Raw genomic sequence first — 14483 nt, 5'->3', positions numbered from 1 at the left:
GCAAAATCAAAATACACAACTCACTCCCCAGTGCTTAAAAAAGTATGTTAAGTGCCTTCCCCCGTTTTGCACCACCTCCTGCCCTCGCATGAATAACTAACAGCCTCTTAGTCAATTAGCCTATTCCTAGGATATATTTCAAAATTTGTCTTAATGTAGGCTATTCGAAGCCGTCCCTACTAAAACTGGCTTAATTTGTTATTACTAGGTTGTTGTTATGCCATTTTTGAGAATTGTATTATTAGGCGTGTTTTCTTGGCATGTGAAGGCTATTATTGTCTGGATATATTTTCTATAGACTACAACAATATTCAAGTTTAAGTTGAAATCGGGCTTTGGATAACAGAAGATGCTTTGTGTTTGCTGTTCAGATGTGATGCTGTGTGTAGTTTGTACTGTCGGGTGTCAGCTGGACATTTCATCCCTCTCTTCACTGCATTGCCCACATTCCCCCTTTTTTACCCACACGACCTTGTTTTCAACATGGATGCCGAAAAAACTCCCCACACATCGCTGTTTATGCTACCGAGGTACAAATCTAACCACCTCCTGTGGCACACCGTGGCTTGTAGTCCACAGTCTTGGTTGACTGTCGTTTTATGCTGAAGCTTAAATATTTATTTTCCACAACGACGCAGCGCATTTTCAGCGAAAAGCCCGAGACAATACGAAAACCGACGCGGAATGGCGTCTGCCAGGGGCCCAGGACACTGAATAACTGCAACACGCGGCCTCGATTGGAACATGGTTGACGAATCAGAGTGGGAGCTATGAACGCGTCGACCAATCATTGCGTCTAAAATGCGAGTAGGCGGGAGCATCGGCCGGAGGATTCCACTGTCATACATGTTCCTGGTGTGTGGACACGGCGGAGCGTTTCCTGCACTGGTGCATGGTGGTCGAACAGGAGGAATTGTTGGAAATTTTCAGAGGTTAGTATATAAATTGGTTTTTACCCAGTATGCATTATTCCCACAGCCATCTCCTCCGAGGGAGAGGGAGTGACAGGCTGAGGCTAGAATTTCAAAGAAGGACGGGAAATACTGTTTTAACATGAAACAAAATTGACATCCACCGAGTCAAAATGCTTATGTTATCGTTAATTAGCTTCTTGTTGTGTCCGAACTGCGTCGCTAGTTTTTAGGAGCTCGACTGGGAGCTTCATGGAGACAGCTAGCTAGCCCTTCAGCTGTCACAGAGTCATCTCCTGATATTAACTTTTAACAGTCGTATTCTCATTAACGTATTGATCTGCTTGAAAGAGTTTGTTACTAAACCGCTAAAAAAAAAATACGTGACAGCTCTGGTTGGCGTAGTTAGCAATGCTGTCAGTATTGAGGCTAACCAGCCGTCACTGCGTTATGACATATTGTATCAGCTTTCAAACAGGCTGTCAGTGTGCTAACCGAGCACTATCAGCCTTAACAACAGAGCCGTTTCATCACTCTAGTGATTACTATTAATAATGCTTCGTTACAGAGTCACAGATGTGTCAAGTCATAGTTGTGCTAACATCGTAGCTAGCTAGCCTCCAAATGCTATATTCAAAATAACAAGCGCCAAAAACAACAGGGCTGACAGAAGATGAAATATGAAGTGGTGGAATGAAATTAAGTACAATTACTAAAGTATTGCACTTGAGTGCACATTTTAGGCACTTATATATTACTTGAATATTTTCATTTCATGTCACATTATACTTCCAACGTTACATCACTACATCGCAGATGGAAATATTGTACGTTTTACTCCATTGATGCACAAAAATTTACAAAAAACTTATTTAGTATTTTACAGCTGAATTAATGTACAGTTTTCCACAGAACATGTACAAATGAGCCCCACCTCAAGCAACTACAGGAGTAAAATCCTGCTCAATGTATTAGTAATAATAGGCAAGACACATTTATTTATATAGCACATTTCATACACAAAGGCAATCCAAAAGGCCTTAGAGATTAGTCAGGTGAAGTTAATCAAGCCCAATCACAAAACATGCCTAAAAGGGCTGTACCAATAGCAGTTTCATTTGAATTTCAATTTTCCAAAACAACAACAAAAAATGTTAGAAACTTCAGGAAGAGTAACTGAGAAGGGATCCCTCCTCCAGGACAGACAGAAGTGCAATCAATGCAGTGCTGAAAATTAATACTAGTTAAATATACAAGTTTCATTAATGATATAATATATCTACTTTCATAATTTAATAGTCACAGGGGACATTTTATTAATCTACTGATTTTACTTTAATATTTGAAATGCCTTTTCCTAATTATACTTACACTACTGACTTAAAGATTTTCAATGCTGACCTGTACTTGTTAGTATTTGTATTTTCATTGTGTAGCTCTAGTATTTTTACCCAAATGAAAGATCTGAATACTTCCCCCACAACTGCAAACATGAATTTATTCAGGTTATGAGCACTAATTTTCTTATAAAATAACACACTTTTTTGGCAAGTAGCATTTATGACATTAATAAATGCTGCTAACTCTTATATGCTGTATGAAGAGGTAAGCTAGGCAAAAAGGAAACACCTGCACACTTGCGCCACGCCACAAAAGTTTATTGAAGACAACGTTTCGATCCTGCAGGTTTTTTGATAGCCTTGCATCTATGCGATTTGTGTATAACTATCCTTATTTCAACGAGGTGAACAAGGCAACCACCCTCCCAAAACTTGAGGCTTAGCGTGTATATTTGTAAGGGGTGGGAACTTTTTTGGACCTCACAATTCAATTCCAGTTCCAAATTGTGCTTATGTTTTGAGTCATTGCACGTCATCATCACACCGCTAGCTGTCTTATCACCATCATTTGGGCTTGTGTCAGTGTCTTTCTGTGTGTTGTACTGAAAAGTAGACACCAGCTTAAGTTTTAAATGTGTCCTCTGCGTGTGTCTCCACTGCAGCAGCTAAAGCATGCTCTTGGCCCAGATAAACCGGGACTCGCAGGGAATGGCAGAGTTTCACGATGCAGACGGGCAGCCGGTCACCCTCTGTCTGACAGAGGCTGTGACTGTGGCAGGTGAGCTCCAAACCCTAAACATGTCATCGTTGTAACAAAAGACTAAAACACAGCTTCAGGTGGACAACTGGAACAATTATTTTGTTATTTTATTTCAGTTTCTTTTATCATATCTGATGTTCTGCTGCACTGCTGCTGCATAAATAAAACACACTGTGCGTTCGAATACCCATACTATCATGCTATAATGTATACCAGAAAAAAAATTTGGTTGTCTCAGTACCTAGTATGTCAGATTCAGCATGCCAGTCACATCGACTATGCCGCAAACAGAAGACAGCTGATTGACAGCTGACAGAAGCCGCGATGACGGATGACAGCGCATTCAAGTGACTGATGACTAGTTGAATGGTTATTTTAGGAATATTAATTGTTTAAGTGATTACCAACAACAAAAACACGAACAAAGCAATGATAGAGAAATGCATATGTAGGCTAATTTTAGTAATATAAGATATCTGAATCCATATTATGTTGCAAAGACACAATAGCAGAGATCCCCGGGGTGACCTCCATCTCTGGCAAGCTTGGCGAAGGACGATTTATTTTATCTCCATGGCAACATACATGAGTAAGAGGGTCAACATTCTGGGTGCAGTGTCATGAAGAAGTACTGTGTCTCAATTGTGTGCAGACAGCATGCAACAGTATGTACTTTGTATGGGCAGCTGCAGATCCTACCAAAACTATGCGATTCCTAACACACCCAAACTTTATTGATCCCAAGCAGAAAAAAATTAAGTTTCACAAAAGCAGTACAAGAACAGATGCATAATACATGTAATAAGAACACAGTATACATTATGAGTATCTACTGGACTATAAACAATATGAGGCATTAGAAAGAAATAGAAAAGAACAGAGTAGAGTTGGATTGTTCATGAGAAGCACTGTTATAATATTAGTAACTAACAACTAACAATACTGTTAGTTGTTCATTGCACCACATTCTTGGGGTGCAGAGCGTACTCTGGGCACAGACGGAGCAGTAAAATACCAGGCCCCGTGAAAGTAAAACTCAACCATTGCGCTGGTTCTAAAAGGTCATTTTCACTTGCTTCTGCAGCAGCTGCTCCTCTCATCCATCCACCTGATCAGCGTTGATAGGACCAACTGATCAGTCATCAACCTTGCTAATCAAACTCCACAAAGTGTTGCTGAGGAAAAAAGAAATTATTAAGATCTCCGCCAGCACAGGGCTCATGGATCCCCAGAATTTAGAGAGGAGATACAAAATGATGCAAAGGGACAAACCCAAAAACAAACAAAAAAGGAGGAAGTTTGCAGATCCCTTCCCCGTCAGCTTCAGCTACAGCCACACATAGATTAACATTATGTGGGGAAGACTCATTGTCATTTTCAAATCATTTCCTCAGATGGTGATCAGATGGAGAGCATGGACACAGTGAGCCTGCAGGCTGTAACCCTTGCAGATGGATCCACTGCATACATCCAGCATGACTCCAAAGCTTCCTTTTCAGATGGACAGATTATGGATGGCCAGGTGATCCAGCTGGAGGACGGCTCTGCTGCTTACGTTCAGCATGTGTCAGTGCCTAAAGGAGGTATATATATGCCTTTCATCCCGATGACATAATGCCATCTAACTACTGTGTACATACTGTAGAGATATCCAGAAGCTCAGGCTCAGCAGAAATTTCTCTCGGGGATGTCGTTATGCCATATGTTTTGTTTTTTTTTTCTGTTTTCTGTTGTTGTAGGAGGGGACAGTTTACAGCTTGAAGATGGGCAAGCAGTTCAGCTTGAAGATGGAACAACAGCCTACATTCACACACCCAAAGGTAAAACATGTTTAACCCCTAAGAGCTTGATTTTTCTCAGGGAACTTGAAGCTCCTGTCATCTCTTTTTTAGCAGTATCTTTTACAGTTTTAAAGCGTGTCATTTTATTTCCTAAACAGTATAAAAACAACATTCAAACACAAACAATGTTATAATTTACCAGTCATATTCAGTTCACTGTACTAGTCATTTGTGATGTTGTAATGTCATTTAATTCAGATTTTTTATTTTTATTTTCCTCAGTTTAACACAGTTAACAACAGAAAATATATTACTAACTTAAAATGAGTAGAAAAGAAGAAGAAAGGAATCCAACATTAAAAACCTATTCAGTGTTTTGAAATATGCTTAATCTCTGACACTTTTTCATGGGAATTAAAAAACAGATCCAGAAATGTGTAATAAATAAAAAAATCTGCCTAAACTATTAGCAAACCTCTTTTGTATCTAAGTGATTTAGTCCAAAGAAACAGTAAGTTGGATTACAGTTGTGGAGGAAACTCTTCATCGTCCCTGAGCAAAAAAGCCCCGTCTCCGTTGTCATACTGGACCTGAGCCCAGTTTCTCTCTCTACATTCTCCTTGTTTCTGTGCAGATGCATACGACCAGAGCGGCTTGCAGGAGGTGCAGCTGGAGGACGGCAGCACTGCCTACATCCAGCACACAGTGCACATGCCCCAGTCCAACACCATCCTGGCCATCCAGGCTGATGGCACCATCGCAGACCTGCAGACTGAGGCCGCAGCCATAGACCCCGAGACCATCAGTGTGCTGGAACAGTACACCACCAAGGTAAAAAAAAAATTAAAAAATGCATCATTGTATTGATGTGTCTGGCAAACTTAATATATGACAGAATCAAGAGCACAAGCTTGAAATTCTCAGTTCATAGTTTTGCTTATTTATTGCCATAATATCTTTAATTACTTAAATTAATTTTTTCCTACTTTGTTTTGAAGTAATATATTTATGTTGTACTATACAGTAAATAAAACTGAATCTTTTTACCTGTTTTTTTTCCTGCACTGATACTGTTACTTTTGTCTTGTAATATTGTGATGTTCCATTTACAGCTTTTGCATCACACAGTATGTTAATTTGTATTGTTTATTGTTTATAGTAGTTAGGAAATTAATCCTAACAATGTGTCAACAATGTGTTAAATGTATGTATATTGAATTATGATATATTTTCCTCTGAATGTATGATGTGCAACGCAGGGATCCCACGATCCTGAAATTTCTGGAAAAGTTATGAAATAAGAAAAACTGTTTTTCAGGTTTGGAAATGGTTTGGAATCAACAGAATGTTTTGGAAAAGTTTTGGATATGCATTGTTTTGACTGATGTTCAAAATAGGTTCATAGAAATCCTAAGACATGTCTTAAATTGCACAAAATACATTGCTATTATTACAATGTAGTGCTGCGCTGCCTGACCATTAAAAAGTCACAATGATACACATAGACAAGACTGGCCATGCATCATCTTTAATCAGAAGTGTCCTTTCTCCTTCCTGTCAGGTGGAGAATATAGAAAATCCCCTGGGGTCCTTTGGCAGAGTGGAAGCAGACACTGGCGTCCACATGCGGGTAAGAGAATCTTTTCTTTAGTATTTCCTCCATGATGTTTTTATGCCTCCACCTCGGCAACAGCTGAGGCCAGAGGCATTATGTTTTCGGGTTGTCCGTACATACGTCTGGCACATTCTTGTGAAATCGTTATCTCAAGAACACTTTGAGGGAATTTCTTCAAACTTGACACAAACATTCATTTGGACTCAGTGATGAGCTGATTCGATTTTGGTGGTCAAAGGTGAAGGTCATTGTGACCTTGTCAGTCTCATTCTTGTGAACACTATAACTCAAGAAGTCCTCAAGGGAGTTTCTTCAAATTTGGCACAAACATTTGAGTGGACTCAACTACAAACTGATTAGCTTTTGGTGGTCAAAGGTTAAGGTAATGGTGACCTTGCATCTTTCTCATTTTCGTGATTGTCATATCTGAAGATAGCCTTGAGGGAGTTTCCTCAAATTTGTCCACCTTGACCTTTGACTACAAAATCTTGTGGTCAAAGGTCAAGGTCATAGTGACCTCATAAAATTTTTTCATGGCTATAACTCAAGAACCTTGGGTGGCCACCTTGAAACTGTGCTGATTGTATAGATATTTTTTGCTGCTGGGGGGAGATGTGTGTGAAGCCTCCATGTTTTCACAGACAGAGTAAATTGTAAGTGCAACATTACTGGTGCACGGAGGCGTACAACCGCGTGGTGGTAGATGTAGTTTAAACCTTCTCCAAAAGGAACAGTGGAGTCTAATTCATGTTTCTTTCAGATTGTGTTACAGGGTCAAGACAACAGGCCTGGGAGAGGCTCTAATGTAGGAGAGAAGTCTTTCCGCTGTGAATACGATGGCTGTGGAAAACTTTACACCACTGCCCACCATCTCAAGGTAAGTGTGGGTGTTCTGTGGTTGTGTGTGCAATAATATGTATTCTTTTTTCTTGTGCTTACTCAAGTGTGGGATTGTTTCATAAATAATAATAATAAACTTTATTTATATAGCACTTTTCACAAGGTTACAAAGGGCTTTTCAGACAAAAAAACAGATAAAAACAAGGCAGCAATTCTTCTGCACGAATTGGAGTCGGTAAAGGGAGCTCTGACTGATACCCGCATGAGGTGCATTACAATAGTCCAGGCGAGAGAAAATGAAAGCATGTATAACTTTGTGTTAATCGGAGGGAGACAAGGAATATCTTATTTGAGAGATGTTTTTAATCTGGGAGAAGCACAACGGAACAACATTTTTTTTTACTTAAAGTCAATATTCTCTCATAGTATCTTCCTATGTTGTTAATTTACTTTTTCAGCCTCTCTGTTACACAGTTTTGTTTTTGTGTCTTGTAGGTACACGAACGCTCCCACACCGGAGACAAACCATACGTCTGTGACTATATCGGCTGTTTGAAGAAATTTGCAACAGGTAGCTGCGGACACTTAAATGTTGTTTCTCTGAGCTGTCTCACTGACTTTTAAGCCATTTATTTTTCATGTAAAAATTGACAAATTACTTTTGAATTCTTTATTGACTGCTGTTTTGATTGAACACCTCTATAAATATATATTTATTATATTTTCATGACAAATTAACACTTCTGATCCGTCTGAGGTGCTTTTATGTTACAACAAACAATAATACAGAAATTAAAATATATTCATCAGTAGAAGGGCTTAACTGACTTTCAGTGACTCTCATTTTATGTTTTTATGGCACTTTTAAGGGTATGGACTGAAGAGTCACTCACGCACACACACAGGGGAGAAGCCATATCGATGTCAAGAGCTGAACTGCTGCAAGTCCTTCAAAACCTCTGGAGACCTTCAGAAGCACACAAGGACTCATACAGGTACCCAACAATACCAAGCACCAATATATTGTGGTGCACATTCACTTGCAAAGGTGTATAAATGTCTTATGACTTACAGGTCTCGCACAGGGTTTGTCTGCTGTTTGCTGCCGCTGGGAGCTGAATGATAACTTCTTCCTGGCCTGAAGGGTGTTTGTTTAATACAGAAGTGATTGTTTGCAGCTAAAACTGTGTTATTTTGGTCAAAACCACAAGACTAGAGTCCTGCACCACCACTTTTTTAAACAACACAGATTAGGGTGGAGGGCCTACCATCCAAAATTTGTTGCCAGGTTTTAGAAGATGAGTATGTAGAGCTGAATTTCTCCACAAAGCCACTAAAATGCTAGAGAGGTTTTTTGGCGCATGGTCATCAGGAGAAGCAGGATGCCAAGGTTCTGCTGTTTTTTTTTGCAAAAAACAAAAAAAACAGCAGGATTTTTGCAGTTAATCTCAATGTGATAGGGAGGCATATACTAGTGAGTGTGATGTTAAGCCTATTTGATTATTTCCTTTAGAGTTTATACTCAACTCATAGTTAAGTCCAAAAGGACTCATCATCATTAATTTTAGCACATAAAACTGGTCACAGCATTAGTAAATCAAGAATTGAACCAAAAATTTAAATAGACCGATATAGTACAATATATTTTTGGTAAAATACTGAGATGTAAAACTGGGTAACTCCGTAAAAGGACAGTTAACCCCAGGACTAAAAACACATATTTTTCCACTTGCCTGTTATGGTATTTATCAGTATAGATTGTTTTGGTGTGATTTACTGAATGTTGGAGATATCGGCTGTAGAGATGTCTGCCCTCTCTGAAAATATAACGGAACTAAATGGCACTCAGCTCGCTGTGCTAAAAACGCCCGAAAATCCATTTGAAAACTCAACAGCAATGTCTCTTTCCAGAAATCATGTCCTGGTCACTGGTTGATTTTGGGGTGAACTGTCCTTTTAAACCTTGACATCCTTGTCCTTGTCTGCAGGAGAGAAGCCTTTCAAATGTCCAGTCGAAGGCTGTGGCAGGTCCTTTACCACCTCCAACATCCGCAAAGTTCACATCCGAACACACACCGGGGAGCGGCCATACTACTGCTCTGAGCCAACCTGTGGACGGTCATTTGCCAGTGCCACCAACTACAAGAATCATATGAGGATACACACTGGTGGGTCCTTTACATCACACTCTGTCTCCACAAATTTGCAATGAGTTATGAAATGGTGTTCTGGTGTCCTATTTGAGTTGTATGGACCTTTAAGTTAAGTATGTAGTAAATATTAAGTTTTGCACAATTGTGTGAATGTTTTGCAGGAGAGAAACCATATGTGTGCACAGTGCCTGGCTGTGAAAAGCGCTTCACAGAATACTCCAGCCTTTACAAACACCATGTGGTTCATACACCCTGCAAACCTTACATCTGCAACCATTGTGGGAAAACCTACAAGCAGATCTCAACGCTCGCCATGCACAAACGCACAGCGCACAACGATACAGAACCCATTGAAGAGGAACAGGAGGCCTACTTTGAACCCCCAACAGGTCAGTAAAAATATAATGATACAGAGGCATTTCTCTAAAAAGCAGATTTTAATTGAGGCCAATAAGATGTTATGAGATAAGATCAAACCACAATTTCAGTAATTGTTTTGTTAATTTATCAAGCAGCTCTGGTTGCAGCTTTGTCAATGCAAGAATTTGATATTTATAAATGAAATGTAAATGTATGACATCAATATAACATGGAATAGCATTATCTCACCATATGTGTCAATCTCCATTTAGATGCTATTGATGATCCCAACGTCAGCTACACAGCAGCGGTGGTTGAGGCAGAAGACTCTGGTTCGGAGCAGGTTCCTGTGGAGACCTCAGACATGATTTGTCAGCAGCATGTTGCCTTGGTAACGCAGGAGGATGGTACACAACAGCAGGTAACGGATTGCAGTGACATCATAAATAATAAATGCGTTACAAAAGATCCAAAGATGTAAAATGGCCACATCATGCCAGCTGGCTAAAAGGCTAAATTATCAAAAAACCTCATCAAAGCAAACATGTACCCACTACTTCAGGAAGTGGGGGGACAATAAAGTCAGGTAACAGTGGTGTAGTTTGTTATAACATTACGTTAGCTTTTTTTACTTGCGGCGATTGCATTTAGGCTTCAAACATCATAAAGTGGTGTTCATTTGTGAAGATTATCTTAATGTACAAAAACTTTAAGTATCACAAACGATTATTTGCCACAGAGCTTTTTTTCTGCAATAACCTGAAATCCAGTGGAAAAATACAATAGGCCTTTTGACAAGGGAAACAGAGAAACAACTTCTGGGGTTGCCCACTCAGAAAAGTAGCCCCTGCACTCTGACAATACTAATAAAACTTTATTTGTATAGTATTTTAAAGACACAAATTTTGAGAAATGGCAAACAAGCAAAGTAAAATGATAAATAATACTACAGAGGGGAATATAAAATGACCAGTGAGCCCCTTGAGCTGTTTAATCATCATGTCCATGCACGTTTTGTAGTGTGTATATATATACCCTTTAAAAATCACCTATATTTGTTTATAGTGACATTTAATTTTTGTCAACAAAACTTAACCCCTTAAGTGACATTTCATCGCAAGCCCATCCACCCAGCTTTTGGGTCAACCCTTCTGCCATTGCTCCGTCACTATCCGATGTTGTACAATTTTTTTTCTAACACTGTGGTTTCTTGTGCCTATTATGTATTCTGCTGTTGAAACAATAAAGGATTTAAGGCAAGGCGACTATGAAGCAAACTATATTTTTGAAGAGAAAATGTCAAAACCCAACATGATCATGTTGTTCTGCATTAGATTTAAGTCTTTTAACTCTGTATGTGTCTCACATCAGGTCAGTATCTCTGAAGCAGACTTGCAAGCAATGGGTGGCACAATCACCATGGTAACCCAAGAAGGCACAACAATAACTATCCCAGCCCACGAATTGGCAACGCAAGGTGCTCACTCAGTTACTATGGTAACAACAGACGGCTCAGATGAACAGGTAAACAACTGACCAAGTTTTGCGTGCCGGCTGAACAAAAATGTTTTTAGAATATTTTTTTTAATTGTTTTCTAGCTTTCACTGCACTTTCATGTGTTCATGTTTTAATGCTTTACTTCATTAACTTAGCTGAATATTTTAAGAGTTTTCTGTGTCATAGTAACTAAAGTTTGAAAATAAATGTAGTCCATAAACCCAGAAATGTTAACTTCAAATGTTAAGAAGCAGACAGCCACACCACAATCGTCTTCATCAGGTGTCTGCCCATTTTTAGCTTTGTTGTTGGACATTAGGCCTTTAATGGCTGTTTGACCAGCAGGTTTCTGCTGGACCCCTCATCGTGGTACCAGGTGTGCTCACACTAATTGATTTGTGATTTAACACCAAAGCAGTCGATTGATTTGTTCACACTGTCTTTGTCTCCCTCAGGTGGCCATCATGACACCCGACATGGCCACGTTTCAAACTGTAGAGGAGGCGGGCTACAGCCAAGAGCAGGACAGCATTCATCCTGTTACATTACTGGCCACCTCCAACGGCACTCACATCGCTGTGCAGGTTAGTGGAACAACATTATATGAGTGATTAGTGTGGTGGTTGTGTGGGTATCCATTAGTGATTTCTTTAATTCACTTTATAGAATAAGACGACTGGATACATTATCTTAGCCATTTTGTTTAAATGTAGGGAACGTTTGAAATTAATTATTTGGGATAGCAAGTTCACGACAGACACCACCCAAATTTGGAGACATCGGTCATTCTTAGGTCCTGTCTAACGCTGGCAAATGTTTGGGATTGTTTTTGCATTCTAATGTTAGCAGAGATACTTGGTAAAACAAAGGTCATGTGGACAATTTTTTTTTTTATCAGAAAAAGTTTAGATATGTGTATATGTGTGGACACGGCCATGAACTTTGTATTCATCCCACAGTTTGCTGCTTGACTGTGTTAATCTTTTTTGTTTTTAATGAAAACTGCACCGTGTTTTGTTGTTGACATGATACTGACAGGAGTTTCAGGAGGGTATTTAAATTACCCCTCCCCCCAAAATAATCCCTCCCCAGATCCCACCCTGTTGAGCTATTTGTCTAAACACTAAGTAAAATCATTGGTAGGTGGGTTTTGGCTCAGGGGTGTGGGTGTTTTGCTGCCTTCCTGCTGGTGCATTTGACAAGGTATTAAGCTAAAACAAAACCTAACAACCACTGGAGTGTGAGTTTACATGTAATCCAAATTCATGGTAACCACTGGGACTCTTTTTATAAAACAAACAAAAAGGAAGCCAGTGCAATCATGACAATTAAGTCATTTTATTTATTTATTTTTGCTTCAAAACCAGTTCAAAAGCTTTTCACCAAAAAAGGAGGAACATTAAATAAATTTTCAATACATCAGAGTCAGTGTCACGAGTTTGATGACTTTAGACTTTACAAAATCAAAGAAGACTTGCAACTCATCTTGGACTTTAACACCAATGACTTGAGACTTCACTTGGACTTGAGCCTCCTGACTTCAAAATACTTGATACCTCTCCCCATACCCAAAGAGTGAAAAGTATGATCTGTAAAAAGTGAGGCACCTATCAATTCTCCCCCCTTTATTTCTTAAATCAACTGTAAATGCTATTAATTCCTAACAAGTCAACACTTAATTTCCCCAAAGCACTTTATTTGAATAAGTCTGACAGCATCCAATTAAGTGGCAGGGGAGAACCAGACCATTGCCTGAGCACCAGTCTGAAAAAATTATACCAGAGATCATTTTGTTATTTACAAAAACCACGCAGTGGTAAAAAAAAAAAGAATTGTAGAATGAAAAATGTGCGGGTTTACAGATGGACACGCAACAACTTCAAACAAACAAATACATTTAAAAGACATTTGTGAAATTATTTTTTAATTTTATATATTACTACTCTTTTGTTCTGCTCTTTCTGTCATGTTAATAAAAAGCAAACCCTCCTTTTCCACCTTTCACTGTCCTGCCACAGTCATCCATGAAATTCAGAAGTTTTAGATGCAGTCACAGTCAGAGGTGGTATTGTCTTTTAAAGCGGTGTCAGAGTGAATCAGGAGTAGTTTTTAGATAACAGTAGTTATCAGGATGTTGTTTGTTTTAAGCACATTGTTTTACTTCTCTCTGTAGCTCAGTGATCAGCCGTCGCTGGAGGAAGCCATCAGAATAGCATCAAGAATACAGCAAGGGGAGTCGCCGGGTCTGGATGATTGATGGACTAATTATGGACAATGATTTAGGATCAATACCATCTCATTTGGACTACATCAACAAGAGAAATCACAGGTCTTCCTCCATGTTTATCTGTTTTGTTTCTTTTTCACAAAAGGATTTAGCTTTTACGTGTAAATAGGATTTTGATAACTGGAGCTCTGCTATGCTATTTTGTCCCTCGACCTAATAGATGGGAGAGGGTAAAATGCTTTCTAATGTTTATGGTGCACAGTGCACAGTGCAGTGTACAGCTAATGCTATTTCTAATAAAAGAAAAAGTGTGTGATTAGTTGACTGTACTTGATTTTGAAAACCTTAATCCGTGTTGAACATACAACATACCCTAGGCACATACAGGAAAGAAATTTTATACATGTGTGGATTCATGTATAGATTCAGTTCCTGATATACTATGCAGGATTTTCCTAAAAAATGTATGGACTCATACATCAGTAATCTCTCTCAATCATCAATTATCACTTTTTCTTTTCTGCAGAGACTCTGCCCTTCACCTGTATTTTTTTATTTTCTGTGTTCAGGACATTTATGGGCATGTACCCCCACACTGTTCAGGTGAATTCGGGGCCTGATATGTTGATGTTACTTGCAATTGAGTGCGTTTTTATGATGGAACTCTTAATTTTTCATGATTTAAAGATAAAGAAAGAAAGAAAACTGCATCCATCAACTGCATCAGTAATAACACTCCAGCTGTCATAAATTTAATGACTAAAAACTACATTTTACTATTATATATTCAGTGATTACGTTATCATTTATTATGCATTAAGTGGTATTTTACTCATTTATTCATTGCAGTATTTAAGCAAATATAGTTTCCACCACTTGTGCTTTTGAATTACTCGAAACAGATTTATTACTGCAAAATAATTGATGTAGACGTAATGTGTCTTGTGTAAATTGATCAGATTGGCGTTTATTTAGTTTGGACCTTAATCTTTTCATGT

The 14483-nt window shown here is 38.8% G+C and overlaps 1 protein-coding gene across 2 annotated transcripts; it reads left to right on the top strand.

The window, feature by feature from the left end:
* Positions 1-491: 491 nt before the first annotated feature.
* Positions 492-13804, top strand: znf143b (zinc finger protein 143b). Of its 2 annotated transcripts, XM_042496497.2 has the most exons (15): positions 492-932; positions 2914-3029; positions 4406-4594; positions 4751-4831; positions 5427-5623; positions 6354-6422; positions 7168-7284; positions 7743-7818; positions 8117-8242; positions 9236-9415; positions 9562-9789; positions 10033-10181; positions 11132-11284; positions 11714-11842; positions 13432-13804. In XM_042496497.2, the coding sequence occupies exons 2-15, from the start codon at positions 2924-2926 to the stop codon at positions 13513-13515; spliced, it is 1884 nt and encodes a 627-aa protein (XP_042352431.1). In that variant the 5' UTR covers positions 492-932; positions 2914-2923; the 3' UTR covers positions 13516-13804. The 2 variants fall into 2 exon arrangements, with proteins under 2 accessions (XP_042352431.1, XP_087936340.1); XM_088080214.1 differs by lacking the exon at positions 2914-3029.
* The last annotated feature ends 679 nt before the right edge of the window (positions 13805-14483 follow it).

Source organism: Plectropomus leopardus, chromosome 7 (assembly GCF_026936395.1).
Source record: "Plectropomus leopardus strain MGB_pleo_1.0 chromosome 7, ASM2693639v1, whole genome shotgun sequence".
NCBI classification, from domain to species: domain Eukaryota; kingdom Metazoa; phylum Chordata; class Actinopteri; order Perciformes; family Serranidae; genus Plectropomus; species Plectropomus leopardus.
This window is presented reverse-complemented; position numbering and strand designations above follow the sequence as displayed.